General features: G+C 41.6%; 1 protein-coding gene across 1 annotated transcript in view; it reads right to left on the bottom strand.

Annotated features, from left to right (window-relative positions):
- The window catches only part of USP34 (ubiquitin specific peptidase 34), a gene marked incomplete at its 5' end in the record, with an annotated part of 80352 nt that overhangs the window by 49894 nt on the left and 10731 nt on the right, over window positions 1-19727 (bottom strand). The window contains 10 exons of the mRNA XM_027907621.1: window positions 320-945; window positions 1362-1492; window positions 1870-1905; window positions 2392-2521; window positions 2884-3009; window positions 4780-4872; window positions 4958-5039; window positions 10580-10641; window positions 13159-13351; window positions 19577-19644. Of these exons, the coding sequence (XP_027763422.1) occupies window positions 320-945; window positions 1362-1492; window positions 1870-1905; window positions 2392-2521; window positions 2884-3009; window positions 4780-4872; window positions 4958-5039; window positions 10580-10641; window positions 13159-13351; window positions 19577-19644 (1547 nt within the window). The remainder of the gene's footprint in view (window positions 1-319; window positions 946-1361; window positions 1493-1869; window positions 1906-2391; window positions 2522-2883; window positions 3010-4779; window positions 4873-4957; window positions 5040-10579; window positions 10642-13158; window positions 13352-19576; window positions 19645-19727) is intronic.

Genomic DNA, 19727 nt, shown 5'->3' with positions numbered 1-19727 from the left:
ACACATCATGGAGAAACTGAAGGTCTCACCGGCCTGATTGTTTTAATATTAACCAAATACAGCATCTACCACAATTTTAACGGTTTTTAAGCGTTGCCTTATTTATTCCGCACCAAAACTTCACCGAAAGCTTTCATCAGGTGTCACCAAGTCAGCTTACTGTGTAACCATCTGCACTGACCACGTAAGACAGAATTCTCCTGAGCTCCAGCAAAACGCCCACAAAAAATTTCCGCCCAGACGGGACATTTTGCTACCACTTGAATTTCTGGAGCTGAATTTAACTTAAGGACTCCGAAGAAACGCCGAGATGCCTTACCCGTCGTGGTGGTGGTGGTGGTGGTGGTGGTGATGGTGGTGGTGGTGCTGCGGCCCGATGAACTGGCGGCAGTTGAACAGCTCGTTTCCGATCGTCTCGCCCAGGAAGTCTCCGGTGTGGGCGATGCAGGAATCCTGCGAGCCCTGGGCGATGTGAGCGGCGCTCACGTCCCCCGCCATGTCGTGCTCCGGCCCCTCGTTGTGGCCGCAGGCGTCCAGCATGCGGATGCGGCCGTCGGCGGGCGGCACCTGCTCGGCGTTGAACACGCCGTGCTCCTTGGCTGCCCCTCCGGCCGCCCCGCTCCTCTCGGCCGCCCCCGGCGCGTCCCCCAGGCAGATGGCCGCCTGCGATTCCAGCTTCCTGCCCCGCAGATCGGCGCTCCGGCCGCTTTTCGGCGGGTTGTGACTCCGCTCGTCGTCGTCTTCGTCGTCCTCCTCCTTGAGGGCCTCGATGTCGGCGATGTCCTCGGACTGCACCTCGCTGCCGGGGCTGCCGGCGGACTGGCTGGCGTGGCTCGAGTTGGCCTCGTTGCTGGAGCCATCGCTGTGGCCGCTGCTGCTGCCGGGCCCGCTGCTGCCGTCCTCCCCGCTGTTGGCTGTCTCATCAGAGCTCCCTTGCATGGATTCCTGCAATTATTTTGGGGGTTTTGTTTTTAAAGATTGGTGGAAAAAACAAACCACCACTGGAAATGCATAGCTAACGTCATTCCAACACCGCTCTTCCATTATGAGGAAATGTGTCAAATCTACAAGTTTTCATTCATTCTTCCTCACTTTGGCTGCCAATAACAAAATGCTCTGAGCAAGATTCAGATTTAATAACTTATTTTTTGAATTACCTGAGGGACCTGTGCAGGCTTTACAGGTGCACAGAGTCCCAACGTGACAGAGAAACAATCTCCTGCAATCCCTCACGAAGGGATTCATCCAAACCTTTGTCTGAGGTGGTTTGGAAACAACTACAGCTAAAAAAAAAATCACTTCCACAGCTAACAACAGGCAGCTGAGTACCCAAATTGCCAGGCTAAGATTCCCACTGTCACCTCAGTATCCGAAAGCCGCTGCTGGACGTGTTTTGTTCTGTTGATGAGCTGCTCCTCCATCTCAATGTCGCTGCCTCCGCTCTGGTGGGTGTCACTGTTGTCACTGCTCTGAGGGCTTGCTGCTGGTGACCCTGGTTCAAAAAGCACATTTCCCAGTTACCTCCTGATGGATATTAACTGGGATGCAACAGCACTGCATAAATCTGCCTCAAGGGTCGAGCATTCTTCCAGCAAACAGGGACAGAACTCAAGCAACCCATGCACCTAAACACTAAAAATTAGGTTTGGGACACGGAGCATTTTAATACAAAGTTTGAATATTGCTGTCTCTTCTTTGCCAGTATATAACAGTTGTATAAATTTCCTACATTTTACACAAACTAGACTTTTCATTTGGTTTTTCATAAAAGCATAACTTCAGATTTTCTCTAGTTGTTCTATTCAAATCAAACAGCACTGGAGCATCAACAGGATCAGATTGTGGTGTTATTTCTAAAACTCTACTTACAAGGCGAAGGGGCTGCTCTTCTGAGCTCCTCTTCTTCTGAAGGAAAAAAAAGCAGGATGGAAAAATAAGTGACTAAAAACCTTTTGCTCGTGATTCATAAAAATCAGCAGTAGGAAAGGAGAAGGAAGTTCCTTTAGAGTAATGACCGTGTGGAAATGCAAAATAACCAAACCAGAGATAGCAGGTGATACCAAAAACCAGGGGGAAAGGAGATAAGCTTTTGGAAGATTATATGTGGCTAGTTACAGATGCGCAGTGGAACAACAACAGTTCACTGATGACTTACGGACCATCTGCTGAATTAAGGAAAAATTAAAATACTACTTGAGCAGAAAGTCTTCCCAAACGCACTCACCAAGTTTTAAAGCTTTTATCTATAACCTCCATTTCTGCTTGGAAAACGTGCCACTTTTACAAAACCCTTCAAGGAGAAAGTTCTACGCCTGCTTTGTGCCCAAAGTTCAACGAGGAGGCTGCGGAAATTCCCACCGGAATTCCCAGAGCTCCCGGAAAAGCACGAACCTTTTTTGTTTCCCATGGGCAGGTTGGTGCTGAGCAAAGATGCGAAGGAGCTTTGTTTTGACAGCTGAGCCTTGGCTGCTAGGGCGTTATTCCACAGGGCTTTGATCAGCATGGATGCCAAATACAAGGTCTGGAAAGAAAACCAGGCAACAGTGGCATTAAGGAGGTTTGGGGTACAAAGATTCACCGTTAAATCTTTGCAGATAGTAAAATAAATCAGTCAAAATAAATAAATTAACTACATAACGCCGGGTGAATCTCAGAGAGAAGTTAAAATCTTCCCCCAGCGGTGGTGAATGTTCAAAAATCTCGGAAGATTATAATTCAAAAGCCAGGAAAGGGGTAATGGGAAAAACATGACAACTTTAGTCCTGTAGTTTCTGCATTGGTGAATATTCCTTTTACTGCTTTCCTTCAGGAAGGCAAATCCATCACGACTGATTGACATCATTGCTTTTCTCACTGCAGTGATTTTGGTGGCTTTGTCTTTACCTGTTCGGTGTGGGCACTGGGATGGAGAGTTGAGACAAGGTTCAGGAGGTGCCTAAGTGGGACAGGGTCCAAATTTTTGATCAGAGAAGGAAACAGGTCGTGGATGTAACGACTGCAGTGCTTCAGCTGCAGGGCACAAACAGAGAAGGTCACGGGAACAGCAAAACAAACAAACTAAAAAAAATCAAATAGTGGCAAAATTGCAGCAATTAAACATCTTTGCCCAAGTTCTCAGGAAGGGCTCATCCCAAAAATTCCAAGCTCCATTATGGACTGAGCTAATTTTGACCCTGAGAAGTTTAGGGAAATCAAATGTAACAGCACCTGAACTCTCAGGATTTGGTGAAAAGAAGAACTGGGAGTTTATTTTGGATTTAACTTAAATATAACTTAAACACAACTTACAAAATAGGAAGTTTATCTGCTAAATCCTGAGGGGAAAATAGTCTTGGCAATTACCTTCTTAGCAGTGGTAAACACAGATAAGGCATTAAGAGGCCAATATGACACTCAGAGAACAGACTGTGTGAATTGTTGAGGATTATAAATAATTCTTTTGTCTTTCCAGCAATGGATGTCAAAAAATATGACAGTGTGTTTAGCCAAGCTCTTCCATTTACACATTAAAGTGACAGTGCTCCTACATGTTTCCTCTTTGGTTACTTCTTTTCAGAGTCACTTAGAAGGGGATTTTTCGAAAATGTTTGTGTTCAAAAAATAAAATAATGGTTACAAGAAGCTTCTAGAAGGAATTCTTAAAGGTTTCTTTAAAAATTGTTCATTTTGTTTTGCCTTCCTGGCATTAAAATATCCCGGTCAGCAATTTGGGTGGGGGTGGGATCTTTCCCAGGATCCAAACTGGAGTTTGGAATCCCCAAATCATTGGGGGGTTCTACACCAGGATGCATTTAAACATCTTGAGATAAGTGTTTCAATAAGGAAGATAAATTCTGGTCCAAAAGTTAGTCTAAAAAGTGGAAAATACACCTTCTATTCTTTAAGCCTAGAGGTATCTGCCTTCTGAATAACATTAGAGGTTAAACCTTTGACAGGGAGGAATCAGGATATATTTAATTTTGCAATCGAAGATATCATTTGAAAACATCGAGTCTGTCAAAATGTGAAGTGTAAAAGAATCCCTGAATTTAGGTAATTGTATTCTTCAATTAGTATCAAATATACTAAAAATTCAGAGGTCTAACCTAGAGTGAGCTCATCAGGGAAGGCAATAAAGCTGTTTTAAAAGTATAAGTGAAATAAGGAATTGTTAATTACTCTGATACTCAGATAAAAGTACAATTTTATTTTTTTTTCCCAAAAAATCAAAGTGTCTGTTGTATTCAAATCCCCTTAACAAAAAAATGTCACAACTTGAAATAAAAAGGCACAGCAACCCAGGAAAAGCAGCACCCAAACAAATCTTCCTGAAGGCAAAAAGCCTGTCGAGAGTTCCCAGGTTTAGCAAGCAAAAAAATAAATAAAATTTCGGTGCCTTCTACAGATTTCAGTAGCACAGCTGTAAACTTCACTGCCACAATTTACACCTGATTGTTCCCACCAGCAGGAACAGAGATGGAAGCTCCAATCCACAGGAGGAAGGCAATTTAACACCACAGTAAAAAATATTACAGCTCCCCTCCAATCTTCCCCCCCCATTCTCGGTGAAAACACCCTGTCCTTGCTACACAGCTTCATTTTCCCCCTTGTTATAAAAGCAGCCAAGGTGGATTTTTGCCTCTAATAAATAACCCAGTAACTGTGCTAGTTGCCTAACCTGAAATTTTGGGCAGCAAAACACCGAGAGAGCCAAAAAAAGGGCAAAAAACTCGACTTTAGGAGGGCCAAATAAAATCAACTTGCCATTTTCTATTTTTTTTTTTTAAAGTTTCTACCCACCTGTGCTGCAGCCCAAATACAGTCGATGTGCTGAGTGCTAAGTCTGCCCTCAGCTGCAAGAAAATTCAGGATCACTTGGCACTGTTTGATGATCTGCAAAGTGAGGACATAGTGAAGATTTACTGGGACAAGAAGTGACTCCTCCCGGTTTCGACTAAAACCAATCATTTCTACAAACCTCAATATGTAAATTTGGTCCAAAAATGTGCTCTACTACGTTGTTGCTGATCAGCCAGTCCGCAAGTTCTTTTGCAATGGACCTAGAGATGAAAAAGGAGTGGAAACAGGTGAAATGATCTGCCTGTAAGAAACATTTCCACTGTGCCCTTCCCTTGCACGGCACGTCCTGCAAGTCAACATCTGCAGTGGGAGTGAGTGCACAAAACCTTTTCTTCAACTATTATTCACAAACTATTATTCAATGGTCATTTTTCCGAGCAGGAAGCAAATTATTTCAGCATTATTATTTTTTTTAGCTGGAAGGCTGTAATACCAAATATTAACATTTCCCACTCGCCCCTCAGCATCATCAGCAACAACTTTATTCATTTTATTAGTTGATACTCATCCACCTGCAACCACTTCCAAAGACCTCACAGGTAAGATTTCACTCTGCTAATCCAAGTTAATCATGAAATTCCAGAACCACTGACACGCAGCTAAAGGGGCAGTGACAGAAATTATTTTTTAAAGCAAACCATTCAGGTATTTTTAGACTCTCTCACCTTAACAGCAACTCACACAGCTTTAAAAAACTCTGATTTACGTGGTCATACTTACACACAGGCACTTCCCAGTTCTCATTTTGCTTCACCCAGAACAACAGGGAATTTTTTCCCCATAAGCAAACATTGGGACTGGGCAAGGAACCGGCTTTTCCAACACAAAAGTTAAACCTGCAGAAAGGACTGTCCTGCCTGCAAACCGGTGCACAAGCTCCTTTTTATTCCTCCTTTGCAAGCAACCGTTTGTTTACCCAGAGTTTGGCACCAGAAGCAATTAAAAAGGACATCAGAGCATTTAAAGCTCGGCCTGGGGTGTAAATGGCTCTGGAATAACAGCGCTCTGTTCTCCAGGGAAGGGAGGATGGGAGGGAGGGGTTTTCCTCCAGGATTTGAGGAAGAGTTATTTTTACCACATTTTTACCATAATGTGGCACATTTATGGTCACTATTAAAAAGCCCAGCATTGCCAATCTTTAGCACCCACCACACGAAGAAAATAAAGACTCCTGAGGTAAAATGGGATTGCCTTTGCAGGTTTTCCAAACAGGATTCACTGTTCAGGGGTAAATGTTTTGAATGGGCTGATCCCTCTGGATGAACACTTTTCTGTTCTAATTCCAGGACACTGGGAATCAAATATTCTTCCATGGGTCAAAAAAGATCACATCCTCTAACATTTCAGTAGTAACTGGTTTGAAAGGATAACCATTTGCCAACAGTAGCACTGATGGTTTGTTAATCCACCAGTTCTCACTCTGGGGATGTGCCCAAAGAAGGACTGGAAAGATAAGCTGGATCTGCTCCATGAATCCAAGATCTACTTCCCCCAGCCTCACTTCAAAACCAAACCCAACCCCAACTATCACCCAAAAGATTCCCAAACTAAACTTTGGAGCATCCCAGACTCACCCAGGGCTTGGATTTCTGACTATCAAAACCTGAGCCAACAGGTTTACATCCAGTCACGTGTTGTATTTTAGATCCTCCACAGGAGAGAATAAAAACTCTCTTTTTTTTAAATTACTCTGACAGTTCTCTGCCTCTAATCCACAATATTTTTCCCCCTGAAAAGCAATGGGTAACTCCCCTGAAGAAATGCCTTTTTTAATGGATGTTTCTCAGCAGTAAAAAACTCTTCATCCTGCTGGGCATCTCAGATTCCTGAGGGGAAACATTCAATTGATATGGATTCTGTTGGCCAAAAAAACAAGAGGATCCTTGTGAAAGGCAGAATGAAGCCTTTGTGCTTCCCAGAGAGAATTGTTCCTCCCAGAAAGTCTGGCTGAGGCCACACCGCTCGCTTACCTTTTCCAATGACCAGGTCGGTACCAGCACTAAGTGTTTTGCTCAAGGATTCACCAAAAAAAAAAAAACTGATTTCAGTGCAGATGGAGGATGTCTGACCTATTTCCCAAACACTTCCACTTCAGCAAAGGTTTTCCTGAAAAATGTCCCCTCTTTCCCGTCGAAGGGAACGGTGAGAGTGGAATTTCTGCATTATGATCAAAGTATAATTTGCTTTTTCCTCTCACATGAGAGGCTTTACAAATTAGATATCAAATCACACAGAGCTTAAGAGTAAGAAAATTCACCCTGGGAGGAAGATGGATGAGGTGTTTTTCATGGATTTAATAACTGGATAGCAAGAGGAAAAGTCATCTAAAGAACCTGATACTCTCTGTGGGTCTGTGCTGAGGTGAGGGAGGAGCAGAAGAGAATACAAAGTTAAATGTAGCAGCTACTCTGGTTTAATTGTCTCCAAATCTCCACAACATTTACTCCATTTCTCCCCTCGATTTTTTACTGCAAATTCACTGGTAATTCATGTCTGTAAAAAAATAACTGGTTTGCTTCCAAGGAATGAAATTCAAGCCCTTTTGACAGTGGTTTCCTCAAGCATTCCATGAGATTGCAAAGGAAGAGAGCAGGAGCTGGGCAGTTTGGGATCCAACCTGATGTTTGGGAGCTGCACTTACAAAAGGCAAGATCCAGAAACAAATCCCACAGCAAAATAACCCCTCCAAAAAAAAAAAAAACAAAACACCAAAACTTATTTATTCAACCAGGCAATTCCCAAGGCAATTCCCCACGAAGCTGGGGGGGGGTGGGGGGAAAGGGAATCACTGTTTTTATTTTTCAGAGCAAATCTGAAAAGATCCCTGCAACGGGGAACAGAGGTGTTTAAATGATGCTGCCAAAACTCAGCTGGTGAGCTCAGACAAAAATTGAGAAAGCCAAGAGTTAACACAAGGCAGGAAACTGCAGTGAAGGGGAAAAAGCAACACCAAACTTGCAGTGGAGTATCTCAATAAATAAAAAAGGAGAGGGAGGGAAAGAAAGGGGAAGAAATAGTCCAGATCTTTCTGCTCACAGGTGGAAGGAATGCTGGACACCTGAAATTGCTCTGCAGGAAGCTCTTTAAGTGGGGGTAATCAAGTTTTTTAAATGAGGAGGGAAGGCATCTCAAGCTGAAAACCGAAACCCAAACATCTGGCTGCCTGCCAAGCCAAGAGCAAAACAAAATATCCCTTTACACGTGGTATTTCCAGAAGTTGGCAGCGTCCTCTTTAAGGGAAAAACAACCTTTTTTCCTCTTGTGGTCCAAATAGCACCAAAAAAACCAATCTTTCACTTCCTGAAAGGCACCATCATCAACATCAGCAAAACAGGTTCAGGAATGACGTATTCAAAGACCTGAAGATTCTTCTGTTCAGTGTTATTTTTTAAGCTCAGCAGGTTTCCCATCTTCAGCAGCTCAAACTGTGAAGAGTTTGGCTCTACCTTAAGAGCCAGGAAGAGCTAAATTGAAAGGGCATCTCTGAGGGACACTGAGAAGCTGAGTCGCTGAGAACTGCCCACATCTGGACCACTCATATCCTGTCACCACAGAGCCTCAAATCCTGAGAAAGGCAGGGAAGTGACATCTAAAAAGACACACAAACACCCAGAGGTAGAAAACAAGACTCCTCTGCTGAGCTTTCTGCTGCTTCCCAGTGCCATTTGTGAAATCCTGTGTTTGCCCAGACAGGAGATGCTTTATCTTGGCCCAGCACAGAAAAACGTGCAACGAGGCAGGAAAACATCTGCCAAAAAAATCCTGATTATAATTCCAACCAACAGGGAAAGAGCTGAGCTACCTGAAAGCTTATTCTTTTTTTTTTTTTTTTGCTTTTTCTTTTTTTTTTTTAAAGATACCTCCTGCAAACCCACCTTAGCAAGATACAGAAGGAGAAATCCCAAAGGTTGACAGTTCCAAACACGTCTGGAAAAGTCAAAACATGCAATGGGCATGGACCAGACACAATGCAAAACGTCTTCCTTTGGTAAATCTGCAGAGGCTGAAAAGGTACAAAATAAATCTTAAGGCTTCCTTTCTCAGCTAAAGAATGAAAAGCTTTCCTTTTGCTGCTCATTCAGTCCCTGCCAACTCCCTAAAGTTGCCTTTTCATCCAAAAAAAATCTCTCGTGAGCAGGGGCTGGAATGAGAGGGAAGCTTTGTAGTGAACAAACTGGAGAAGTGAGAGGTTTAACCCATCCCCTTCACTGGGGCTTTTCTTGTTATTTAGCTGGAAGACATCAGTGATTCCAAAAGGCATCAGAAGAAGAGCAGCAACACTTGATAAAACCCCAGAACGACTGGAATCCTGATTTTTTAAAAAAAAAAATATTCACATGCTACAAAAAGTAGAAAAGAAGGTTTTCTGTTCCTGCTGCATTCCTTTCAAATGACAGGCTGTTTACAGATGCCCTTGCCAAGAAAGTAATATCCCAAAGGAGAATTTGACAATTTCCTTCAGCTTGAAAATAACTCTGATGCTCCTGCCCGGTCCATCTCCTCTTCTGCAGGGGAGTTTAAGCACCCTTCTCTTTTTCCACGGGGGTTTAACTTTTCTTTTTCTTTACATTTGACACAGAAACTCCCAACAGCTTTTTGTCAGGTGTAAGTGGTGGGGATAACTTCTTGGTGATGTTATTAGTTAGAAACACCTCTCTTTGAGATTCAATCACCTCTCTTTGAGATTTGCAACGTGAGGGAAGGAGAGAAGAACTGGAGAAACCCCAGGTTTGTCAGCCCCAGTGTCAGAACACCCCATGAACTGGCAGTGCAACGCTGCAAACGTCCCCAACCCAGTATTTGCTATTTATTTGGTATTTTTCACATCTTGATGGAAGCAAAACTGCCCTGGATTCCGGTTCTTTGTGTTTGAGATACCAACCTACGAGCACGGATTTCGCTCCATGGGTGTGACTTCAGTGAGATTTCAACATTAAAACAGAGCTATCTATAATAAAACCACCCAGACAAAATCAAGCAGTGCTGCTGTGACATTTTCATGTTCAAATGATAGTGGAGAGAGTGTGTGTGTGCCTGTGGCCCTCAAGGTAAACACCAAGAATGCATCACCCCCCAAAGAGAAATGTAAAATGTAAAACAGTGTATCAGGAGTAAAATTTACACACTCTGCCTCCCTTTCCACAAGAACACTTATTTCAACTACTCAAACACATCTTTTGGGTTCAATTCCAGACAGTTCTAACAGTAAGTTTAGAGTCACTACAAAAAATTGGAATACAATCCCACAGGTAAATCTTGTCAAAATTCCCTTTAAAACTGTTCAGTACACCTGAATTACAGAAATCAGGACTTGGGAAAAGGAAACAGCAGCATTGCCTCACAAACTCTGCAGAAAACCAGTAACAATTCTGGGAGCCACGAGGGCAAGACAAGCCTTAGTTAAAAATATAATCCAGGGAAATGAGAAGATGGCAAAAATGGTATGAATTGGATACGAATTAGCTGGCTCTTATTTATCCATCACAATTACAGGTACTTATTATTTCAGCATCTACATTTTTCTAGAGCTCACTTTGGCTCTACGTTTTAACACAGCAAAGAAGTCCAGAAACGCTGAGAAATGTTTGAAATTTACCATTTCTAAGCATTTATTAACCCTCCCTGATTAGAACATTTGTAATTATCCCCACTCCCCACCGGGTATGATCCCTGACAACACAAGGGAAGAAATGCAATCACATCACACACTTGAAGGATTCAGAAGAAGGTTCCTACTTACGTTTCTGTGTCTGAAACTAAGGACTCGTTATTACACACATCGTTGAAGGTGTGAAGTTGGTTCTACGGTTGGAAAAAAGGAAGAAAAAAAAAAATTACAATTTTATCGGAGCGTTGGGTGAGGTGGTTTTGTTACGTTTAAAAACAGCGTTCACGACAGCAAACGGATTTTTGTGGTGCTTTAAATGTTTTTAAATGAGTTGCTTTGACAGGAATGTGAACAAGGATAAATTTTCTTTTTTTAATTTTTTTTAATTTTGATTTTTAATTTTAAGCTATTAAACGATGTTACAAACCCCCACCCGCTCCAGAAATCAAACACACTCTGCTAACTGAAGTTTTAGGGGGAGCCTCACAATTGTTGCAACATTTACTACACCAACAAACATTTCATTATCAGTGTTGAAAGTAATAAAGCAGGGAATGAAAGCCATATATTTTTATATAAAATGAAGCTTTCAAAGGTGTCTGAACTGATAAGGGGGGGGAAAAAAAAGCCTGTTAAAATTCCCACATCTCTTTTTCCACTTCTTTCCTCAGCATCAGCTTTCCAGACATAGAGATGGCTCAGTATCAAAATTCTTCCCATGTACGTGGTATCTTTAAAAATATTTAAAATTATGGAATAAAACTTATTTGGCATCTTGTTTTCGAAAAAATTCAAGGCACGATAAGGTGAATTTTGGAAATTCAAATTAAACTTGTGGCATAACTCTGTCAAAATATTTACTCCTTCCTTGAAAGGAGCCACTCAGTGATTCAGGTGAACTCAGGGATCTTCTCAAGTCTTTACACAAAGATTTATTCCTCTTTAATCTCAACAATTTTCACGGGAAAAAAACCTGTTTGGAAGAAACCAAACTGAAAATATGCATTGAAAATAATGAGGCATCAGAGCCTGATTACACAATTATTAATAGATCAGTCACTGGAAAAACACAGAAAGAATTTAATGAAGAAATTGTTATCATCAGTTAGAATCGGTCAGTTCTGAGGGTTCATTTTCACATATTCCTAAGTGGGAGGAGAACAAACAATCCTATTTGTGAGGGAAAAGGAGAGAGATAACTGGGGATTTTGGAGCTGAAGCACCTCAACAGATGACTGGGAGATGAAATGAAAGAGAAACAAGGTAACAACAAAAATAAAACTTCCTAGGATTTGAAGGAGAAAGAAGAATAAATTGTCTCAGTGTTCCAGAGTAGTTTTAGAGACTATTTACATGGGAAAAAAAAAAAAGCCTCAGTAAGTTATTAGCATCCAATATTCCATTTTTACAAGCTGAAAACTATTGGCCTTAGTCTAAAAACACTGTAAAATTCTGGTCCTGGTAATATGTGTCTGTTATTAAAAACTTTCACTTTTACAGTAATATTTATCAATCATAACTGATGAAAACACGAAATTCCTTAAAATCCCACATTCCCCTAAACAAACAACGTGCCTGAAATAAATAAATCAATTAAGGAATCCTTATTTTCAGACTTTCTTTCGGCCAGGATACACACAAAGACATGCACTGGTAGTTAAAAAGGAGAATCACATAAAACCAAAGGGAACTACTTTTAGAAATTGAAATATAATGTAATTGGAAGTAAGTAAATATTAAAGATTCATTTTAAAACCAATCACACTGAGTGGATGGAGTTCACAGACTTCTCTTTAGAACTTAGGAGAGGTCACATCCCTGTGCAAATGGAATATTTACTTTGGTTAAAACCCAGCAATTATATGATTGGGAGCACTTATAGGCTACTTTAAATTACCATTTATTAAAACAATTGCAAGTACTTTTATCTATAAATACAGTGAGGAGTAAAATCTAGATTAAGTGAACTTGTATTTAGGAGGAGAGTCCCTCAGTGATATCTTGTCCAGAACAGAGAAGGCCAAATGAGTTTAGAAAACAAAACCGAAACACAAAAGTGAAAAGGCCCAGAAGAATCAAAAACTTCCCTTTTGCCCTCCTGTTTTCCATGTTTATAACACACATGGAGGAAGAACTGACAGACAAAGGTTGCCCAAACATGTCTTGCCTGCTGTGACCTGGAGCATTTCCCTGGGAAAGGGAAAAATGGGGAGGGGGAGTTTGGTTTTAATTTTTTTTTTCTATTTTCTATATTTACCTCTTCAATTCAGTCTTCTGCTAATTAATGCAGAGAGAACCAGACTAAACAAAGAGGAAAATGGACAACACAAAGCAGCAGTTAATTGCAGGAGAATCAACACACTGCGAAGGTAAAAAATGGAAACACGTTGAAAACCTTCCTAAACAACAGATTTTGCCCCCTCCAGGGGCTTTACTTCAACACAGCTGTCCCAAAACGTGGTGATAAGGGTTTTTCTGTTCAGCATGACAATTGTTCAGGTAATGTGATACAGCTCCATATGGTGCAGGACTCAGCCACCCCCTTGCACTTGGCTCTCAGTGATCCCCACATCCACCATAAATTCACTATAATTTCCTCCTCGGAAGAGCATTCTGCTGTTTCCACACCTCAAAAAAAAAAAAAAAAAAAGCCTAAAACCCAACAAGAAACATCCTAAATATTACTGATATTTTTAAAAAAAAGCCCTTACTGTTATTTGACTCAGGCCAGCCAATCTCATGGTTAGAGTTGGAGACATAAAGTACTTGAAGGCGAGATCGAGGCTTTCTTTGTCGAAACACAGGGCCGTGTCCAGGGGTTCTTTCACCGTGCTCCACATGAGATCTGCCATGTTCCTGGCTGCGCTCTGACGTAGCTCCTGGTCTGACAGTTTACATAAATACCTGGGGGAGGGGAAAAAAAAAAAAAATCACAAATGGAAGAAAAAGATAAAAACAAACAAACAAAAAAAAGGGGGTTGGTTCAGATTGGAACGTTCTTGAACACCATTTCCTGTAGCTCTAAGGGTACTAAGCCTTAAAATGCCATTATAAAAGTTGGCAATGATTAAAAAAAACCACCAAGGACAAGGAGAATTATGTAGAAATTTTTTATTAAAGTCAACAAATTGCTGAAGAATTTTAAACAGCTGAGTTTGTCCCTCCTGCAGTCACCTCAGATGAGGGGTCACCTCATCATGCACAGTGAGCTGAAGGGAGGCATAAAAAATAATCCTTTATAAAAATCAACTTAAAGAGCCCAGTGTGACACGAGTCTTACCTAAGCAACCACAAAACTGAGGCACAGAAAATCTCCGCTCTAAACCCCTGACAAACAGTTGAGAATTTCTCCTAACCTGAATGTGTAACACAAAAATATTTCAAACCAAGCTTTCCTGAGCTGGTTTGGATGCCACTAAGGATGGCACAGGCAAAGGTACACCCATGCAACGTGAGCATAATTAATTTTCGCTGCTGCACTTCAGTGTTTTCAAGTTGCAGCTACTTCCAAACTAGGTTTAACTACACAGAAAGCCGTTCAAAATCCATTTGTTTGACAGCCCGAGCCCGGATCTGTCCTTGGAGTACAGCCAAAGAGATGCATGAATCTTTTAAAAAAAACACAAGAGATATTAAACCACACTTAACTGGATTTATGCGCCATTCCTTTGCATTTACATCATATAAACATCAGTGATTTTTTTTTATTTTTTAAAAAGCAAAAACTACAGGCCCCGATTTTTATTTAGATTAAGGTTCTTTTTCACAGCTCTTGTGTAGAAGCCTTAAAATAAACACACTTAAATGCTACTTAACACTGTCAAACAGAGAAAAGAGACTCCAGTGCAAATAACCCCAGACTGGAGATGGATGACAGGGATCACAGATAAGGAACTGCAGGACAAAAAAAAAAAAAAAAAAAGGGACCATTCCAGGCCAAAGCAACCAGATCCTTCAGTGGGATTAGCTGGGAAATCAGATCCTGGCGAGAAAATGCTGCTTCTGTGCTGTGATTTGTAAGCAGGAGCCAAGTGGGAAGGAGGAGGGAACACTCCTGGGGAAAAGTTCAGCGGTCGTGACAAGCAGGTTCAAGGATTTCCCAGAGGAGTCACCATCCCCTAGAAGTGTTCAAAAATGTGCAGATGTGGCACTTTGGGATGTGTTTTAGATGCTCTTAGAGATGTTCTTCATCCTTAACAATCCTGTGATCCTGAAACTACCAGCAGTTTTTATCTTCCCACTGTTAATGCCAACTGCCACCAGTCCTGGTCCCCAGGTCCACAATTCACAGCAAGGCACATTCACCAGTTTACCGATGGATTTCTGACGATCCCAAAGATGTCCAAACACGTGATATGAATTTCCTCATTTTAAGAAGGCCAGAGGAAGGTGCTTTCATGCACTGCAGAGGTGGGAGTGCACACACCTCCACAAACAGAAGCAAGAGGGTTTGGTGGCTTCACCAGATTTCTGTAACATCAAATCTTTCTCACACTACCAAGTTCAGTGAAGAAACTACAATAATCCAGTTTATAAAACAAAGCATCTCTTATTTTAATGTGACATTATCAGTCTAAACTTGTTTTTTTCTTCATAAAATTCACACTGCATCCACATTTTTAACCTGAATCAAACTTGCGTTGTATTTTCTGTATTATAATATCACTGAGAGTGTGTATTTTTTAAAAATGCACTTTATAATAAATTAAGCTACTCGTAGGTGCATTTTCACAGCTACAGAACCCTAAAGAAAGCTGCAGAGAACACAGCATGTTTTACTGGCTACCACAGAGCCCAGGTTTTGAACACAGCTGGGTTGTCCCAACCCAGCACAGTAAAAAAAGCAGATTTCAAACTTCTCTTCCAAGTGTAACTGCAGCTACACCACAGAATTTACTGGCACTACTCCCCTGCTCATAAATCAAACATGATCATATCTTTATTACCAGGATTAAACCCATGGAAATTTGCAGAGTAGGCCAAGCCTCCTTTTTTTTATTGTGCAGAGCGACCTGAACCCATCTGGACCAGTGAACTGGCTCCATGTTATGTTTTTACCAGTTTAACATTATTATTGACCAAAAAGAACTCTTTAGCTGCCAATTAACACTCCCTGTGAATGTGCTGGATCCTGGAGCAGGGCAAAAGGTGTCTGTTTAACCCAAAATAGCCACTCCAAAAGAAGATTAAAGATTTATCCCATATCCAAAATAATGGATGAGCCCATCTACTCCTGCCAATTCATTTCTCCCTTTCTATTTCTACTTGTGGCTTTCTCGTTAACCTCTGCCAGTCTGTTTGACAATCCTATTTGCATGGAAAACAAACTCCTTTCACTTCTTGAACGTGAGGATTTCGTGGCATTTCTTTTAACAACCTGTGAATTGTCACTCCCTACTTATTATCTTCCCATCAGCCATACATGATATGATACATCAAAAAAATCCATCAAACCCTAGACCACCTCTAAACGTAAATTTTTTATCTCCTGGTATTATCTCTGAGCTGGAACTGTATATAAAGTGTATAAATGTGAAGGTGGGACTGACTCACCTAATGGTTTAATAATAGCTTCCATTCTGCCCTTCATTATTTTTTTAATTCCTGCATTTCTATCTTTTTTGATCCTGAGGAGCATTAAGGCTTAAAGGAATAAGAGATGAATGAGATGCCAGGCCCTGTGGAATCTGGCTCTTCTCAAATTTTTTTGCCTGAATGAGACTTAGTTCTAAGAATAAAGCACACCTCTTTTTACACATATACCTAAAAGGATATTCCACTTATGTACAGGACCTGGGTTTTGTCTTCTGATTTATTTTAATCTGTAGGCACCCGTTACACTTGCAGAGTTTTTGCAGTAGGTAAATTAATTTTGTGATTCAAACCTTCAAGGCTCATGGATAAGAGTTCTTTGTGAGGTGCAGGAGCAAGCAGTGGTCTTGGGCACTCCCTTTAAAACCCAAATTCTTCAGGAGAATGTTTTTCAGGAATTCTTCAGGAGGAGATTTTGAAACAGAAGAGTGATTTGAATTGTCCCAGCTGCATTTTCTGTGTGGCTCAAGAGATGGGTGGAGCTCCCCCCTCCCTGCAGGTGCCACAGGAGCCACTGCCACCTTAAATCTCCTCTCCACGTGCTCCAAGCACAGAATGTTCTGCTTCTCCCAAACTGGGCCAGACACAGGAATCCTTCACACCAAAAAAAAAAATCTCTCTCCAGATCCATCTTGAAGCAGGAGAAGGGAGAAGGGGAGGGCAGCAGGAAGGGACAGAATTGGTCAGAGCTCTCAGATTTTACCAGAGCAATGTTAAGTAGGGGATGTCAAACCTTCCAAAGAAGGATTTCAGGTCTTTTCCTTATTATCCAGCACTTTTTGGTGCTTTACAGAGGCATTTACAGTATCAGACATCCCACTTTATCTCTCAGTTCTCATAAAACTGGGCTTTACTGCTGGCTGTCTTCTTTCTAAAGCACAGAACTCTCCATGGCACTTTCAAGCAATGCTTTTGTCCCTGAAAAAAGAGTGTCCTGCAAACACTGCTGTTTGGAGCTTCTGCTCTCTGGAGACATTCAGAGCCTCTCTCAGCTCTGGTCTGGAGGTGGAAGGCAGAAGGAACCAGTGTCTTTTTTCACCAAGAGACATCATCACCAATTTGCCCTCATTTGTAACTGCAGTAAGTCCTGACTTACTGTCTTGAGCCGCTTTTCTGAGTCTCTTCCTTCTTCAGGAGGATTTTGCAGTTTGAAATGCAGAATTCTGAGGTATCAGGATCAGTAAAAACTTCTTTCTGAGGAGGCCAAAATCCACTTTGCTTCCCTACTGAAAGGTGCAATTTTCAATTCACGTCCTTTCTTTCTTTCTTTCTTTCTCAAACTGCATAAAGACACAGCCCCTTCTGAGGCAGGATGTGAATGCCAGCGCTCCACTCCCCAGGCAGAAAATCACATTTATTAGCCTTTTTCCAGGAGCAGCAATGACAGGGCTGTGTCCATGATCTTTGCAAATTCCAAAATGCAGTCCTTGCAAGGAATCTCCACGAGCAGCAACTGGAACTGAGTCCAACCAGAGCCCCCAGAGCTCGTTGTAGATGAAACCCCCCCTAAATTTGCAGAGTTGTGCTGCTGTGCCCAGGACTGGCTTTGCCTTTTTTTTTTTTTTTTTTTTTTTTTTTTTTTTTTTTTTTTTTTTTTTTTAGCTCTTTCCTAAAGTAAAAAGCAGATGGAGAACCCAGAGCCCCGAGCTGCTCACACAGGATCTTGTGAGCTCCACAGCCACGTGGGGTGAGCTGCATCCACCAGGAAAATCAGCTTTTCCCCAAGGCATCTGTGCTCACTTCTGCCCCACAAAAAGGTGCAGCCCTGGAGGTTATTTTTGTTCTGTGGCCTCCCAAAGCTTCGAGTCCTGCTCTGTAAGTGGATCTCCACAAAAAGGTTTGGATTTCATAATGCTGAGAAATCCCAGCTCCCTTCAGGATTCAGCTGTGAAAATCAGCAACTGGGAGAACATTCCCCTTCCTGCTCTAACCTGTGTTATCCAGAGATGGATCCTGTGTCAATATTCCTGCTGGGATGGACAGGAATGGATTGTAAACTCTGTGGGCAGACACCGAGGGCGTTAATTTACGGCAAGACAAATCCCATCTCAAATCACATGCAAATCCTCTAATGGGAAAAGGGGAAAACATGAGGAGAACCCAAGAAAAAACCCTTCTAAAAACCCTTCCATTCCTTCCAGTGACCCCAATTACACCTGCATTTCTAAAACAGAAAATGTTTGCAGAATTACAGGATAACAAGCAAGGATTACCAGGAAAAACTACAGGATGTGTCTCGTTCAATAAGTTCCTTCTTATCAGCCTCATTCTAATTGTTGATCCTTAATTGTTGATGCTCTTTTTAATTTAATTTTCATATATTCCAAGAAGACAGGTAAGGCTCATGACCAAATTCCCAGGTACACAAAGACCCGTTACTGGAATATGTAGAAGACAAGAACTTGAAGATCCTCTGCCTGCCCTCCCTAAGCTGCTTCGTGATTAATTATCACCTTTAAAAGATTTCCAAGATAACACATCAGCAATTAAAGGAGTGCAGATGGCTGGAGTGGAACTCCAGAGGGATGGGTTTTAATAAAAGATCAAAATGCTCTTCTCTGTGCTGGTATCACTTTGGTAGAGACCACGTTACAGCAAGACAGACTGACAGACCAGCACTGAAATTTTCACAGTCAAAATGCATCAAGAACATTTTAAAACATGAAATATAATTCTCAGTCTCGGTGTTCTGTGAACTTATCAGTTACCAGTGTCATTATTTTTGTTGAGTGTTATTTTCTACTGGAATGGTTAAGGCAATATAATGTGTAAAGGTACATTTTTTTTATATTATCAGTATAAGTTCATTTCTAATATTACAGGAATTCCAGAGCCTTGGAGGAGCTGGGGGTCTATGGAAGAGCAGTGCCCTGCACCAGGAAAATCTTATGTTGGGCCACTGGAAGGAGAATTAAGCTGTGACCACACCCCTGCACCTCCAGGCAGATACACACACAGATTGTTCCATCAGCAGCTCCCTGAAACGTTTCTATTGTCCTGAGAAACCCACTGGAAACAAATCACTTGTATAATTGTACTTTAATTTGAAAGGGTTTTTCATGACAGGCAGCTCCGAAGAAAATCTTGGGGACAGGATATATTTAGACACAAAAAAGTGTGAGCAGACTTTTGCTCACACCTCAGTTCCTCTGCCAGCTGGGAATGCAGAACATCAGAATGGGAAGCAGAGTTAGAACTCCAGATCTGAAACTGCTCCTCTACTTCCATCCCCTCACTGCAGATTTGATGTTCAGTGGGACGCAGGTGTCACACTGAGGGTGTGGCACAACTGAACCTGCCACAACCTGTCAGGATGTCCCACTCAGAATGCTTTCATGAGATTGAGCTGATTGATAGGAAACCAGAGGGGGTGGAAAGAGCTGCCCAAACTGACCCCCAACATCACTTTCACTCTCCCTGCTGAAATGGGACAGTCAGAGCAACAACCTGCCCAACTAAAAGTCCATCAGCTGCAGTGATAAATAACTGCGACGTCCAAAAGTCCCCACAAGAAAAAGTCTGCAAATAAAAGTTTACCTGATAACGTAGGTCCTAAAGGGTATAATGTGCTGCATGACAGCAGGGATGTGCAGCCATATTCTGATCTGTAATGCAAAAACAGAGAGAAAAACTTCAGTAATCACATTTTAAAAAATGAAATATTGCTGGTACGTTTGCACCTGCAACC

This window comes from Empidonax traillii, unplaced genomic scaffold, assembly GCF_003031625.1.
Source record: "Empidonax traillii isolate 1590-97213 ecotype Southwest subspecies unplaced genomic scaffold, ASM303162v1 scaffold1501:size99685, whole genome shotgun sequence".
NCBI lineage: Eukaryota > Metazoa > Chordata > Aves > Passeriformes > Tyrannidae > Empidonax > Empidonax traillii.
Note: the sequence above shows the minus strand (reverse complement) of the source record. Positions and strands in the feature narration are given on the sequence as shown.